Source organism: Micromys minutus, assembly GCF_963924665.1.
Source record: "Micromys minutus genome assembly, chromosome: 3".
NCBI lineage: Eukaryota > Metazoa > Chordata > Mammalia > Rodentia > Muridae > Micromys > Micromys minutus.
The window spans coordinates 80,607,447-80,621,685 of record NC_137972.1 but is presented as its reverse complement, the minus strand read 5'-3'; the positions used below and the strand labels follow the sequence as shown (position 1 = coordinate 80,621,685).

The window sequence follows — 14,239 nt, the reverse complement described above, 5'->3', positions numbered from 1 at the left end:
CTACTAGGTGGTTGGCACAGAGTCTGGGGGCAGAAATAGCCAAGGTCTTATTCTTACAAGCCTGGGCCACAGCCCATGTTACCACCACACCGAGGAGAAACCCATGCTGACATATAGGGATCTGAAGAAGAGGTTCATGGTGCTAGGTCCAATCCTTCCGGGCTGGAGGGACCAGGGAGGGTGGGCAGCTTCTCTAAGACTTGAAGTATCAATAGAAGCTGATTAGGTAAGAGAGAAGTCTGTCCAGGAAAAGGCCCAGAGGTGGAGGGGCCAGATGAAGGCTGATGAACTGTGTGTGTGTGTGTGTGTGTGTGTGTGTGTGTGTGTGTGTGTGTGTGTGTGAGAGAGAGAGAGAGAGAGAGAGAGAGAGAGAGAGTGTGTGTGTGTGTGTGTTGGGGGTGGGGTGCTCCTGGGTTAAGAGTAAGAAGTGAGTGACTGTGTCTGTGGGGCAGGGGGACGGGTTCCTGGGGTGAGGGTGAGGAGTGGGTGTGCTGATTTCTTCATGCTGTGTGTGGCTCCCTTAGGAAGATCCCTGAGTTCTATTGAGCAAAAGGAAGATTTGAAACAGTGAAAGGTAATGGCCTGACATGTGCTGAGTACTTTAAAGGGGCCTGCTGGAAGCAGAGAATTTACAGCAAGGTCTGCTAGGGGCTGTAAGGAGATGGGGGTGAGCTGGATGTTGGGGTGAGCATCATCTTTCATCTGGGAGGTGAAGGAGGATGGCAAGGACATGGTTTACAGAGTGGTAAGTAATAATGAGCTCATGTCTACCCAGGACAGAGAGCAGAGGGCTGTACTGTGCGGAGGAAGGACGTAGCTGTAAGCGTCCACCATGGGCAGCTCATGTGCTTTTCCTTAAACTTGCTGGGGAAACTGAATGGGAGACAGTGTCATTTACTCAGGAGAGGAAAAGTTTCTGGAATGTAAAGTCACCTGCTGTAACTCTTTACACACACACACACACACACACACAGCACATATATACACATGCCACACACAAACACACACACATACACAAACACATACACATATCACATATATATATATATATATATATATATATATATATATATATATATATATATATATACACATGCTACACACAAACACACACATACATACCACATACACATATCATACACAAACATACCACAATCACAAACATATACACATACACTCACAAACACACCGCACAAAACATACTACACACATGCAGACACAAACATACCACACAAGCACACACACACGAGAGAGAGAGAGAGAGAGAGAGAGAGAGAGAGAGAGAGAGAGAGAGAGAGAGAGAGAAGTTGGTCAGGAGAGAAGGGGGGGTCTGAAGGATGCCCCCCTACATCTGTCAAGGAACCCAGCCCAAGGCAGATCCAGTATGCTTTTAATAGCCTGCTGGGAACTGGCTTCATTCTGCTGTGCCTGCCCTACCTCTGGAGCCTGGAGAATCCTTCCCTGAGTCTAACCTCCGTCCTCAGGAGTCTGTTCTCTCCTTTTCTGCTTGCAGGTAGATTAAAGTCACTGCCTTTCTCCCTGCCTCTGGGTGCCAAGCCTACAGCCTGCAGCCTGCCTTTTAGCCCCGGCTCCACCTGCAGCCTGTAACTACACATTGTTGGTTACAGCAGGCATCTCCCCGCCCACCTCCCTCCGAAGCCAGATTTGCACACTGTTTCATTTCTGATCTCTCCAGAGCCCGGGCAGAGCGTACCCCTGTCCAGTCTAGCGACCTTCGCCTGAGCCCTGGTTAATATTTGTCCAAAGGCAGTGGGGCTCCACCCCCTGTGAAGATAAAAGCTGGCCCGGGGCTTCTCTGCTTGGCCTGAGCTGTTCCGAGCTCCCTGCCCACCAGCATCATGGCCAAGGGTTTCTACATTTCCAAGACTCTGGGCATCCTGGGCATCCTGTTGGGTGTGGCAGCTGTTTGTACCATCATAGCTCTGTCGGTGGTCTACGCTCAGGAGAAGAACAAGAACGCAGAGAACTCTGCCATAGACCCAACGCTCCCAGGCAGCACCTCAGCCGCCACCGCAACTACCAGCCCTGCTGTAGATGAAAGCAAACCTTGGAACCAGTATCGCTTGCCTAAGACTCTTATACCTGACTCCTACCGGGTGACCCTGAGACCCTACCTCACCCCCAACAACCAAGGCCTGTACATCTTCGAAGGTTCCAGTACTGTTCGCTTTACCTGCAAGGAGACTACGGATGTCATCATCATCCACAGCAAGAAGCTCAACTACACCCTCAAAGGGAGCCACCCAGTGGTGTTGCGAGCCCTGGGTGACTCTCCGGCACCCAACATTGACAAGACTGAACTGGTAGAGCGCACTGAGTACCTGGTGGTGCACCTGCAGGGGCCCCTGGTAAAGGGCCATCAGTACGAGATGGACACCGAGTTCACGGGGGAGCTGGCTGATGATCTGGCTGGCTTCTACCGCAGCGAGTACATGGAGGGTGGCAACAAGAAGTAGGTTTCAAGGTCACGGGCAAGGGCTGACATAGGGCTGCATCTGGGGTTATGGAAGGGGTGGGGCTGGAAACTTCAGGAGATCCCAGTAGCTCCATTGTTCGTTCATCTGTAGGGGAAGGCAGTTTCTGGGGGCACTGGGTTGTGGCATGGAAGGGCTCCTTGGATGGACAGGAATACTGAGGCTCAGAGAAGAGAAGATTGTCTGGGACTCCTCAGCTCACACTGGCGTGGAGCCTGCCAGGGTTTAGATGGCATCTGGAAGCTTTGGTCTCCCAGGGCAGCTTGTTTATCAGGATCCTGAGGCTGTGTGGGGTTGGGTGAAGGGGAGTAAGCAGGTTGGGATAGCCATCTTCTGTACCCTAAGACTATGCTCCTAGCACCTTGTCTAACACCCTGCTTTGGACAGAGTGGTGGCCACAACGCAGATGCAGGCTGCTGATGCTCGGAAATCTTTCCCATGCTTTGATGAGCCAGCCATGAAGGCCACGTTCAACATCACGCTCATCCACCCTAACAACCTCATAGCTCTGTCGAACATGCTTCCCAAAGGTGAGCCTGGTGGCCCTGGGTTTGCCCTCAGCTGCATCGTAGATCAGGAAGCCCACACACTTACATGTCCCATGCCCAGGTTCCGAGCCCCTTAAGGACGACCCTTCCTGGAACGTTACTGAGTTCCACTCCACCCCAAAGATGTCCACGTACCTGCTGGCCTACATCGTGAGCGAGTTCAAATATGTAAAATCCGAATCATCCAATGGTGTCCAGGTATGGAACTAGGACTATACGTCATGGTCGGATCTGGCCCTGGCTTGACAGACCTTCTCAGATCTTCTCAGTACTGGCTTCTAAATTATTAAGCTGTTGAGTCCCAGCTATGAGTGATCCCAAGAATCTTTTTGTTTTTTTGTTTTCCAGACAGGGTTTCTCAGGTGTAGAATTGAGAACCTTGAGGTTCATCCTGAACCTCGCTCTGTAGACCAAGCTAGCCTCAAACTAGAGATCTACTTGCCTCTGCTCCGAGTGCTGAGATTAAAGTTGTGTGACTTGTTTTTAATTGAGAACAATTTTTTTTCTATGTGTGGGTGTTTGGCCTACACATATGTCCATGTACCACTTCCATGGCTTAGAGACCGGAAGAGGGTATCAGATCCTCTAGAACTGAAATTACAGTTCTCACCCGTTACAAACAGGGAGCTCTGGGAATTGAACTCAGCTCTTCCTACCGAGCTCTTGACCACTGTCAGGGTTACTATTGCTGTGAAGAAACACGGGGACCAAAAGCAAACGGAGGCAGAAAGAGCTTATTTGGCTTATGTTTCCATATAACGATCCATCATCAGTGAAGGAAGCCAGGCCGTAACTCAAGCAAGGCTGCAACCTGGAGGCAGGAGCTGGTACAGAGGTCATGGAGGGGTGCTGCTTACTGGCTTCTTCCTCATGACTTGCTTAGCCTGCTTTCCTTAGAACTCAGGACCACCCAGCCCAGAGGTCACACCACCCACGATGGGCTGGACCCCCTGCATCAATCACTGATTAAGAAAATGCCCTACCATCTTTCCTGCAGACAGATCTTTTGGAAGCATTTCCTCAAGTGAGGTTCCATCTCAGATGGCTCTAACCTGTTAAGTTGACAAAAATTAGTCAGCACAGCCACTGAGCGATCCATCCTCCCCTCTGTTTTAAATATTGAGATAAGGTCTACTAAGATACTACAAGGCCCAGGCTGGCCCTGAACTTGTGACTTCCTTTGGCCTCTTAAATGCTGAATTTATAGGCATGTGTCCAGGCTTTCTCTGTTTAATCGAGTTGGTCTCCATCTTATCAGGGACCTCTAGCTCCTTGTATTCTAGGACTCTACCCACTCTCCTCAGGATCCCAGAGGATCCTCAACCTGACCTCTTCTCTTTCATTCTGCAGATTCGAATCTGGGCTCGGCCCAGTGCCATTGAACAGGGCCATGGTGATTACGCACTGAATGTTACAGGCCCCATCCTAAGCTTCTTTGCCAAACATTATAACACACCCTACCCTCTAGAAAAGTCTGGTGAGTGACTATGGGGCCTTCAGGGAGGTAGTGCTAGGATACCCATTCAGACCCCCATTGACACCTGCCTCCTCTCCACAGACCAGATTGCCCTGCCTGACTTCAACGCTGGAGCCATGGAGAACTGGGGGCTGGTGACCTACCGTGAGAGTGCCCTGGTCTTTGATCCTCAGTCCTCCTCCATTAGCAATAAGGAGCGGGTGGTCACTGTCATTGCTCACGAGCTGGCCCATCAGGTGGGTAGCGATGGGAGAACCAAGAAGGGTGTCAAGTCCTCACCAGGCCTGTGCCAGTAGACAGCCAGCACATGGTTAGATGCTGTTAGTGACGGTGAGGCCTGTGAGGCTCCAAGGCTCATCTGTGTCCCCTGCAGTGGTTCGGCAATCTGGTGACAATAGATTGGTGGAATGACCTGTGGCTGAACGAGGGCTTCGCCTCCTATGTGGAATATCTGGGCGCTGACTATGCAGAGCCCACTTGGAATCTGGTGAGTCTCGAATCTGGGAGTTGGGCCAAAGTGGAAGAGTGGGATGCCTATGACACCCCTTCTGGTCTCCTGATGGCATTTGGGGACTCCGCAGAAAGACCTCATAGTACTGAATGACGTGTACCGTGTGATGGCCGTGGATGCGCTCGCCTCTTCCCACCCATTGTCCAGCCCTGCCAACGAGGTCAACACGCCAGCCCAGATCAGTGAGCTGTTTGACAGCATCACCTACAGCAAGGTGCCTTCCTGGCTTCTTGGGGGTCCTGAGAGTCATAGAGTTAGGGTGGGAAGGGATCACAGCTGCTGCTCTGGGAATGCTTGACCCTGGTAGCCAGCTAGGCCTGCTGAGCTCCCCTCTCATCCAAACCCAGGGAGCCTCAGTCATTAGGATGCTGTCCAGCTTCCTGACAGAGGACCTGTTCAAGGAGGGCCTTTCAGTGAGTACAGCTCCAGGGGGTTCCTCTGCATGGTGGCTTTGCCCACATCATAACCCTCCACAGCTCCGAGTGTCACCCAACTCTTACCAAGGTTTGTCATCTCCACAGTCCTATCTCCACACCTTCCAATACTCGAACACCATTTATCTGGACCTGTGGGAACACCTGCAGAAGGTGGGTAACAAGCATTCTTCATTCAGGTCCTATGGCCCAAAATCCCTGGGGACAGCATGGGAGAGACTATGCCCAGCAATCCAGGCAAACTGTTGGGAGCTTCAGTGTCTCGTCTATAAAGGTTCTCTTCAGTTGGTTCACCCATCTTGTTTCTGAGGCAGGGGGCTATCTTGTTTCTCTGTGTAAACACTCAACTCCCCATCTCCCCTTAGGACTGCTGATATTTATAGATGCATGCCAACACATCCAGCTTTTTCTTTTGTTGAGACAGAGTCTCATTGTGTAGCTTTGGCTATCCTGGAACTTATTCTGTAGACTAGGATGGCCTCAAACTCAGAGATCCACCTGCCTCTACCTCCTCAGCATGTCCTACAAGTCTGCACCACCAGAGCTGGCCCACTTCAGATTCTTGCTTAGCTGCACCGTAGTGAGTCTGTGGGTCACTTAGTACTGAGAATATGAGCTTCAGGACTCCTACACCCAAACTACTCATTTATCCCCTTCCTCCTCCTCCTTCTCCTTTTCCTCTTTCCTCCGCCAGAACTTTGGAACCAGCCATTTAACTGACTCACCCCTTCCTGCTGCCCTGTGTCCCATGGTCCTTCCTACTTGGCACATCCTTGCACACACCAGCACACTGGATGCAAACTCTGACCCTCTGTCCCAGCCTGCCTCACATTCCAAGCCCTTCTCCCTTGCCCAGAGGCTGTACTCCTTCCTGCCTTTCCTTCAGGCTGGAGTCTACCCTCCCCACAAACCCCTATCACGTTGTCTCACCTCCCTCTCCACGCCTCCAGTCTTCCCTGCAGACTTTGCCCACCCTTCCTTGGCCCTGCCCACCTCTCCTCCAACACTATTCCTCCAGAGCTCTAGGGCTCTGTCTTTCTGTCCAGCCACTCCCTGGCTGCTGTATTGTGTCTTACTGAGCCCCAAGGCCATCTCACTAGGGAGGGGGATGTCACCCTACCCCCACACTACCCCCATCCCATTTGCAGACCCAACTGGTTAAGCTCTCCACCCCGATTCTGGCAGCTAACTGGGGGTGTCTTATGGGGTTCTCCCTCCTATACCTGCCTTTCTGCCCTCCAGCAAAGCTTGCCTCCCTCCCTTCCCTGTCTCCTATGGCCCCACCCACCTCCCAACCTTGCCTTCTGACAATTTCTTTTCTGCCCAGCTTTCAGGGCTTCACAGCTTCAGTTACTAGCAGATGTCACTGGCTTTTTGCACTGTGATTACAAAAGCACTGCCCAAGCATCTGAAAAGGATGAAAAGGACCCAAGAAGACAGTAACAAGGGCTTTGACATCCCACTCCCTTCTACTGGGAATACTTTTCCTCCAGCCCCACAGCCCTGTCCCTTGTTCCTGCCTGTGACATTGGCCCATGCTTTGTCTTGCCTCTGTTTTCCTTATCTCTAAACATTCAGAAGGTGCCCTAGGTATGAGCCATAGCTTGGGACCACACACAGCTGTGCCAACAACAGAATTAACTAGAAGCTGAGAGGTTCTACAGGGCAGAAAAGGAGAGACAGAGCCGGATGGGGGTCCCTTGTCCTCTGCCCTACTTCCCTGCATTGGTGACCCCACACTCCCAGGCTGGTCAGAATCTGCAGAGGCTGCCTGGGCAGTGGGTGTGGGAGGATAATGGTTTGACAGCCACACACCATGTCCCTTGAACAGGCTGTGGACAATCAGTCAGCTATCAAACTCCCAGCCTCAGTGCGCACCATCATGGACCACTGGATTCTACAGATGGGTTTTCCTGTGATCACTGTGAACACCAATACAGGAGAAATCTCTCAGGAACACTTTCTTCTGGATCCCAATTCCACCGTTACCCGCCCCTCAGATTTTGAGTGAGCAGATAATGCCACCAGGGTCCCTTGGGGAGGGTGGGACACAAGGGAGGCTATCCTGTATGGTTAGGAGCACGGTGACACTTGGTATCAGTGTTGGGCTGTTAATGAGCATCTGAGAGGGGTACCCCAGGCTGGCGTGCCCAAGAGTTACCCATCATCACTCTGGGTCATGGTCTCTCACTACAGTTACTTCTGGATCGCGCCCGTTTCGTTTCTCAAAAATGGAAAGGATGACTTCTACTGGCTGCAGAACAAGAAAAGTAATCTAGCCCCATCTTATCTGCTGGCTCGTGATCTTCAGGGAGTGTGAGGTGGGATTGTGGGGTTTGAGGAGAGCCAAGTGAAGATTCTCTTTATTATTCACTCAACAAATGGAGCTGATATCTTTGATTCCAATTCTCACTTTGCTTCTGTGTGGCCTCAGGCACACTACCGTTCCTCTCTAGTCTTCCTGATCCACTGAGTTGTGTGAGAAGTGCAGGAGAGAATTCCTGTAAAATGCTTAGGACGATGATTGGCAGGTACAAGAAGCTGCCTTATGTGACCAGACACTGAGGAGTCAAAGGCCCAAAGCCAGTCACTCAGAAGCAGGTGAAGGAAGGTGTGCAGTCAGAAACATCCAGGGACCCGCTGACAGTCAACTGTAGAGTCTGGCTGGGTGGCTGGAATGGTGAGCCAGGAATGAGGGGTCATTCCATGCGAAGGCCCAGAAAGTGAACTGTGTCCTGCACAGGGTACCAGGGGAAGCTGGCTAGGCAAGATGGATGCTGAGAGGAGGGTCAGGGTCCTTTATGGCCTTCTGGGCACACTCCACCCAGCCCTGCTCTCTGTCTTACTCCACAGACCAGAGTGAAAAATTCAAGACATCCTCCAATGAATGGATCTTACTGAACATTAATGTAACTGGCTACTACCAGGTTAACTATGATGAGAGCAACTGGAGGAAGATTCAGGATACGCTGAAGAGAGACCTTTCTGTGGGTATCCCTGCTTTTCTCTGTCCCATAGTGTGATGAGCCATCAGAATCAAGGTCTACCCCGTGCTGTGAGCCCAGAGTCACACCGCTTCCCTTTCTAGGTTATCCCGGTCATCAACCGTGCACAGATTATCCATGACTCCTTCAACTTGGCCAGGTGAGTGCCCTCTTGGTTGAGCATAGAAGCCTGTGACTGATGGTGAATGACCCTACGTTCCCCCTGCTATCCTTCATGCCCATCGGGTGCTGCGTCAGGTGCAGCTCCCAGAGCAGCTTCCATGGTCCCCATGTGACCATTCCACAGATAAGGGCCGTGAAGCACAGACCTGGGCTTGGTTGGTGCTTTAGAGAGAAGTCTGGCTTGAGAGGGGCAGAAGAGACAGCGTGTAGGCACAATGATGCTTAATGAATGCCTGCTCTCCCTCCCAGGATAACATGTTCGTGGAAACTATGGTGGGGCGACGAGGTCTTTGACATGAGTGACATTTCTCAGAGTTATCTGTGGCCCAAATGTCCACAAATAGTCTGAGCCAGAAGATGGAAGAAGGGTCCAGTTAGAAGAGCTCGGTAGAAGGGTCTGCGGAGATGGTTCAGTGCTTGTCACGCAGCATAAGAACAACCAAGTTTAGAGTCCCTGAGCCCATAAAAGCTGATATGACGGTGTACTGACATAGTTCTGACACGGATGGACAGAGGCAGGTCCCTGAGCTCAGCCAGCTAGCCTCATGGACTCAGTGAGTTCCAGGCTCAGCAAAAGACTCCTGTCTCAAAAAAATAAGATGGGGAGCAACTGAGGAAAACCCCCACCCAATGATGGCCAATGCCCCCACATGCATAGGTACATTCACACATACCCGCAGGCACATATGCACACATCCACAGGAACACACACAGACACATGAGCACCCCTCTACTTGCGCACATGTAATGCACACAAAAATGAAAGCAAAAAAAAAAAAAAAAATCCAAGAGAAGTTCAGCAGAGTTGAGAGCACAGAGCTCTGAGCTGGGTCTCTCTTGAGCTGTGTGGCTCTGGGGAAGTTGGTATACATTATACCAACTCGGTATAAATGGTGGGGTGTGCATTTAATCCTAGCATTTGGAAGGAGGATGGGTGGATCTCTGTGAGTCCGAGGTCAGCGTAGTCTACACAATGAGTTCAGGACAGCCAGGGTTACATGGAGAGATCCTCTCTCAAAAAAAAATTATATATGTATATGTGTGTGTGTGTGTGTGTGTGTGTGTGTGTAAATAAAATGAGGCTAATCAGTAAGATTGGACCCCAATGGTGGCACCTGTGTCACTCCTTCTCCCATGGAACATGTGGAATGGTCAGGAGATGCAAGTTTAGGGTCCCCAGAGTGTGGCTGGACTAAGTGGGTGCTGATCTGGAGCCTCCTGTTTGTCCCCAGTGCTCGAAGGATACCCGTCACTCTGGCACTGGATAACACCCTCTTCCTGACCAATGAAGTGGAATACATGCCCTGGGAGGCTGCCCTGAGCAGCCTGAGCTACTTCAAGCTCATGTTCGACCGCTCGGAGGTCTACGGCCCCATGAAGGTATGAGTTGCTGACATCCCAGAGTCTAACCTGCGCCACTGGGCAGTTAGTAAGTGCACTGCCTGGCCAAACTCAAGAAAACAGGCTTGGGGAAGGTGGCAGAGTAAGGGATCTAAAAGGAGCAGGCACAGAAAAGGCTAGAAGTGTGGGGGCCCCTTCCCTCTCAACCCCACCACAAAGGAAGACAAGATTCCTAGGAAAGTCTGCCCATTGGAAACATGGAAAATGAATGCTTTTCTGGAGGCCCAGAGAGGACATTGCACTGGAAGGCTAAAGGCCTATTTGTCAGCCACGTGCCTTAGGCAGCTACTCCCAACAGTCTCTGCTGAGGTGCAGGCCTGGCCACCATAGCAAATCCCCCTAGGCTGGCAGTGAAGCACTGGTCTCATAGCCTTGACACATTCATAACAAGACCTAGATGTGTGAAGCTCCCACTGGAGAGAGCAAGCCTGTAGGAAGTGGCTCAGGGAGAGGCCACACCCATGGGATGTTCACTGCATCCTTCATAAAAGAGCAAACAGCAGACAAAGAAAATAGAAATATGTGACTAACAGCTGGGATTGGCTAAATTACACTACCATGACCATGGAGTGTTCATAACTCTGTAGACATCTAAGAGACTTTTGTTGTTGAGGATTTGAGGGGTGTGTGCGTTTATGCACATGTGGAGGCCAGAAGTCAGTACCATCTTGGCGAGCCTGGCTAGCCAGCACCTGTGTTTCCCCACTCGAGTACCACGCTTACAGACATGTGTTTATATGGGGTTTGTGGACTTGGATCCAATTCTTCCTCACACTTGGGTAGCAAACACTTTTCCTCCATTCACCTTATTTTTTGAGCTCACTAACTCTGGGCTCACTATTTCTGGCCAGCTAGGCTGGTCAAAAGATCCCAGAGACCCTCCTGTCACCAGCTCCCTACACTGGGATTACAGGAACTGCTGATGTTCTTGACTGTCTGTCTCTGTGTGTGTGTTTTCTGGGAATTGACCTCAGTTCCTCATGGCAAACCCTGGGTTAATGGAACCATCTCCCTAGCCCATTTATCTATCTATCTATCTATCTATCTATCTATCTATCTATCTATCTATCTATCTATCATCTATCTATCTATCTATCTATCATTTATCTATCTATCTATCTATTTATTGGCTAGGTTTTTTTTATTGTCTGTTGGCTTATTTGTTTAGTTTTTAGATAATCTTTGTAGGTTGGCCTGGAATTCTTTTAAATTAAAAAAATTTTTTTATTATCACCCTAGTGTTGTGGTAAATATTAAAAATAATCTAGCTGCTACCGGTTCCGTGCGGTCTCACTCCTCAGGAGCCTCTCCATTGTGGAGACGTGCTCAGGTCTGCTTCCTCAGCCTGTCTGTCTTCTCTATTTTCTCTCAGCGAGAATATATTCTGAGAGTTTTGAGAGACGGTTTGTGGCAGTGGGCTTTCTCAGGCAAATGGTCAGCAATGGTTTTTATTCTGAGCTCACACTGAACTGAGAATTCATCTGGCTTTGGAAGTTTCTAGATTGGAAATCATTCCTCAGAATGTCTAAGGTTGTGACCTATCGACATCAGTCTTCTCAAGTTGCTGTTGAAATTGCTCAGAGCTTTTGTCCTTTCCAGTTCTTGGAGTGTGACCAAGTTTACTTCCTGGAAACTTCTGGGCTCTTGCAGCAATCCTGGTGGGTCTTTCCGGCTTGGGTATGGATGCACTGTTATTAGGGCTCATTTGCTGTCCCTCTGAACATCTTCCCTATCTGTTGTGCATTTCATGTGTTTCTGGAAGTCTGAGTATTTCCTTTTCTCTTGCTTTGGCCTGGCTTTCATGTCCCTCCTACTTTCCAGCTTGGTGACTCTTCACTGTCCCCCAGGGTGGGTCTCCTCAGTGTTTGTCTGTCACCTGCAGGGCATTTTATTCTTCCTTCTCATTTCTGGCCCCAGTGTCCTGTGCTGTGTCTCCTAGTCTCTCGGGGAGGGTAGTGTTACTCAGCGTTTGAAGTCTCCCTTTTTCCTTTGTTGACTTGAGGTTTCTGTTTGTCTTGGTCTCCTGTCAAGTAGGAGGCTGAGAGGCCTTTTTGGATTTAAGAATGAGGCAATAAAGAGTGACCTGAAGCCACACCAGAATTGGAACAAAACTGCAAGGGCCCAAAAAAAGGGCATGTTGGTGCAAGCCTCTAGTCCTAGCATTCAGGAGACAGATGTAAGGCACTCTGAGTGTGAATTCAGCCTGGTGTCTCCTCGGCAAGTTTCAGGCTAACCAGGACTACATAGTAAGACCATATCTTGGTGATGATGATGACAATGACAAGGAAGGATTGGAAGCTCCGTGTAGTCTGTCACCTATAGGTCTCACTGTGGGGAGACATGGTGGCCAAATAATTCTTCACTGGAGACACTCAAAAATGAAGGGCTGGGAGTCTGGGGTGTGGCTTAGTGAGAGAATGTGTTCACAGTACGTGCACAGCCTTGAACCTGGTCTCTGGCATGAAAATTAAGAAAAAGGACTGAATTTAATTATATACTTATACCTGACTGTCAGAAAACAGACATTTTAAAAACTATGAAAAAGGCGAAGGAAGGAAAGAGAAAAGAAAAAGAGAAGGAAATCAAATGAATGTTCACAGGTCTTGGGTATTCTCTCAAGATCACTTGGTGTCTCTGGCATGGACCTCTGTTTTGTGCAGTAAAGTTGGCGGAGCTCACCCTTGGGGTCAGCGGGAACTGATGGGCATCTCTACCTCTGACCTCCCTGCTACCCTTCTCACTGTGTGCAGTGCCCAGCACCCCCAGCCTCTCTGGTCCAGCACCTCCTGTGAATGAGGGCAAACTGCCACTGGACATAGGGTCCAGGCTGGAGTTCGGCTCACTTGGATTCCAACCTCTACAACACAGCCCCAGCCTTTCCCCTTGCCCTTTCATTCTGAGTCCCCCTAGAGCAGTCTGTCTCTGTCTCTCTGTCTGTCTGTCTCTCTTTCTCTCTCTTTCAAGACAGGGTTTCTCTGGCTGTCCTAGAACTTACTTTATAGACCGGGCTAGCCTCACACTCAGAGATCCACCTGCCTCTGCCCCAGAGTGTTGGGATTAAAGGTACCACTGTCTGGATAGCAAAGTCCTTTTCTGCAGAAGCTTGGTGGCAAATTCTTCATCTCTGCCAGGCTGGGTTGATCTCCCTTCTCACTTCCCAGTTGCCCTGTATTGGTATCACATCCACTGCTACTTACACATTCTTGGGGAGGGGAGAGGCCAGTTCCTTTTTACATTGGATAATGGCTTCATTTTTTTTTTTTTTTTTTTTTTTTTTTTTTTTTTTTTTTTTACAAAAGCCAGTGTGCCACATCAAATCAGAATCTGAAAAAAAAAAGTTTAATTTAATGACAGTATGAGGCTGGCATGAAATAATGTGAGAGAGAGAGAGAGAGAGAGAGAGAGAGAGAGAGAGAGAGAGAGAGAGAGAGAGCGCGCGCAGGGGAGTAAGAGGGGTTGATGTTGCTGGTCTGGAAAATCAGTTTGGGTCCACCGTCTGTTTGCACGCCTGTGTTTCCTGGATTTCTCACAATAAGATCATGGAGGAAACCTGACATTACAGTTGGAAGCAATAGTGGGTGGACAAAGAGGGTTAGGACTGAGTCTGGGTTTGAGGAGAAAGGACACCAATTCATTCATCTGTAGCCTAGATTGGAGGTGCTAGCCTTAGACACACCCTGACCTTTCCCTGTCTGCCAGCGCCCACTCATACTTACAGAGAGGCTGCCCAACCAGGCAGGTCAGTCTGGTCCCCTGACACGACTCTTATATTCTTCCCACAGAACTATCTGAAGAAGCAAGTCACACCCCTCTTCTTATACTTCCAAAATAAAACCAACAACTGGACTAGTCTTCCTCCAACACTGATGGAACAGTAAGTGTGACACTTTGTGTGTGTTTGGCGGTCCCATAGGACCTAAGGGCTGAGAACACCACCTGGCAGCATTCTCCTCTGGAACCTTCCATGCTTGTCCACCAGCCAAGGAGAGACCCCCCACCTAGAAACATGGGACCCTGTCTTGAGGATCTACCTGGCTTGTAGGCTCTTCTGGCTTCTTTCGAGTTTTGTGGGTTTCTTTGTCACAGGATCTTAGGTAGCTCAGGCTGCCCTGGAAGTTTTGATCCTCCTACCTCAGCCTCTCACATGGTAGGATTACCAGGTGTGCACCACCACATTCAGTTTATAACAGCGCTGGGATCAAACCC

General features: G+C 49.9%; 1 protein-coding gene across 3 annotated transcripts in view; it reads left to right on the top strand.

The window, feature by feature from the left end:
* ANPEP (alanyl aminopeptidase, membrane) overlaps positions 1-14,239 on the top strand; it is a 40,972-nt gene that overhangs the window by 22,598 nt on the left and 4,135 nt on the right. For 2 of the 3 annotated variants that reach the window (XM_080914502.1, XM_080914501.1), the window contains exons 2-16: positions 1,514-2,473; positions 2,883-3,025; positions 3,105-3,241; positions 4,394-4,520; positions 4,602-4,756; positions 4,894-5,007; positions 5,102-5,245; positions 5,379-5,444; positions 5,553-5,618; positions 7,297-7,472; positions 7,662-7,735; positions 8,319-8,452; positions 8,554-8,609; positions 9,865-10,012; positions 13,816-13,907. In XM_080914502.1, coding sequence (XP_080770628.1) covers positions 1,860-2,473; positions 2,883-3,025; positions 3,105-3,241; positions 4,394-4,520; positions 4,602-4,756; positions 4,894-5,007; positions 5,102-5,245; positions 5,379-5,444; positions 5,553-5,618; positions 7,297-7,472; positions 7,662-7,735; positions 8,319-8,452; positions 8,554-8,609; positions 9,865-10,012; positions 13,816-13,907 — 2,246 coding nt within the window. In that variant the 5' untranslated portion in view covers positions 1,514-1,859. The remainder of the gene's footprint in view (positions 1-1,513; positions 2,474-2,882; positions 3,026-3,104; positions 3,242-4,393; positions 4,521-4,601; positions 4,757-4,893; positions 5,008-5,101; positions 5,246-5,378; positions 5,445-5,552; positions 5,619-7,296; positions 7,473-7,661; positions 7,736-8,318; positions 8,453-8,553; positions 8,610-9,864; positions 10,013-13,815; positions 13,908-14,239) is intronic. The other variant, XM_080914503.1, reaches the window with a different exon arrangement.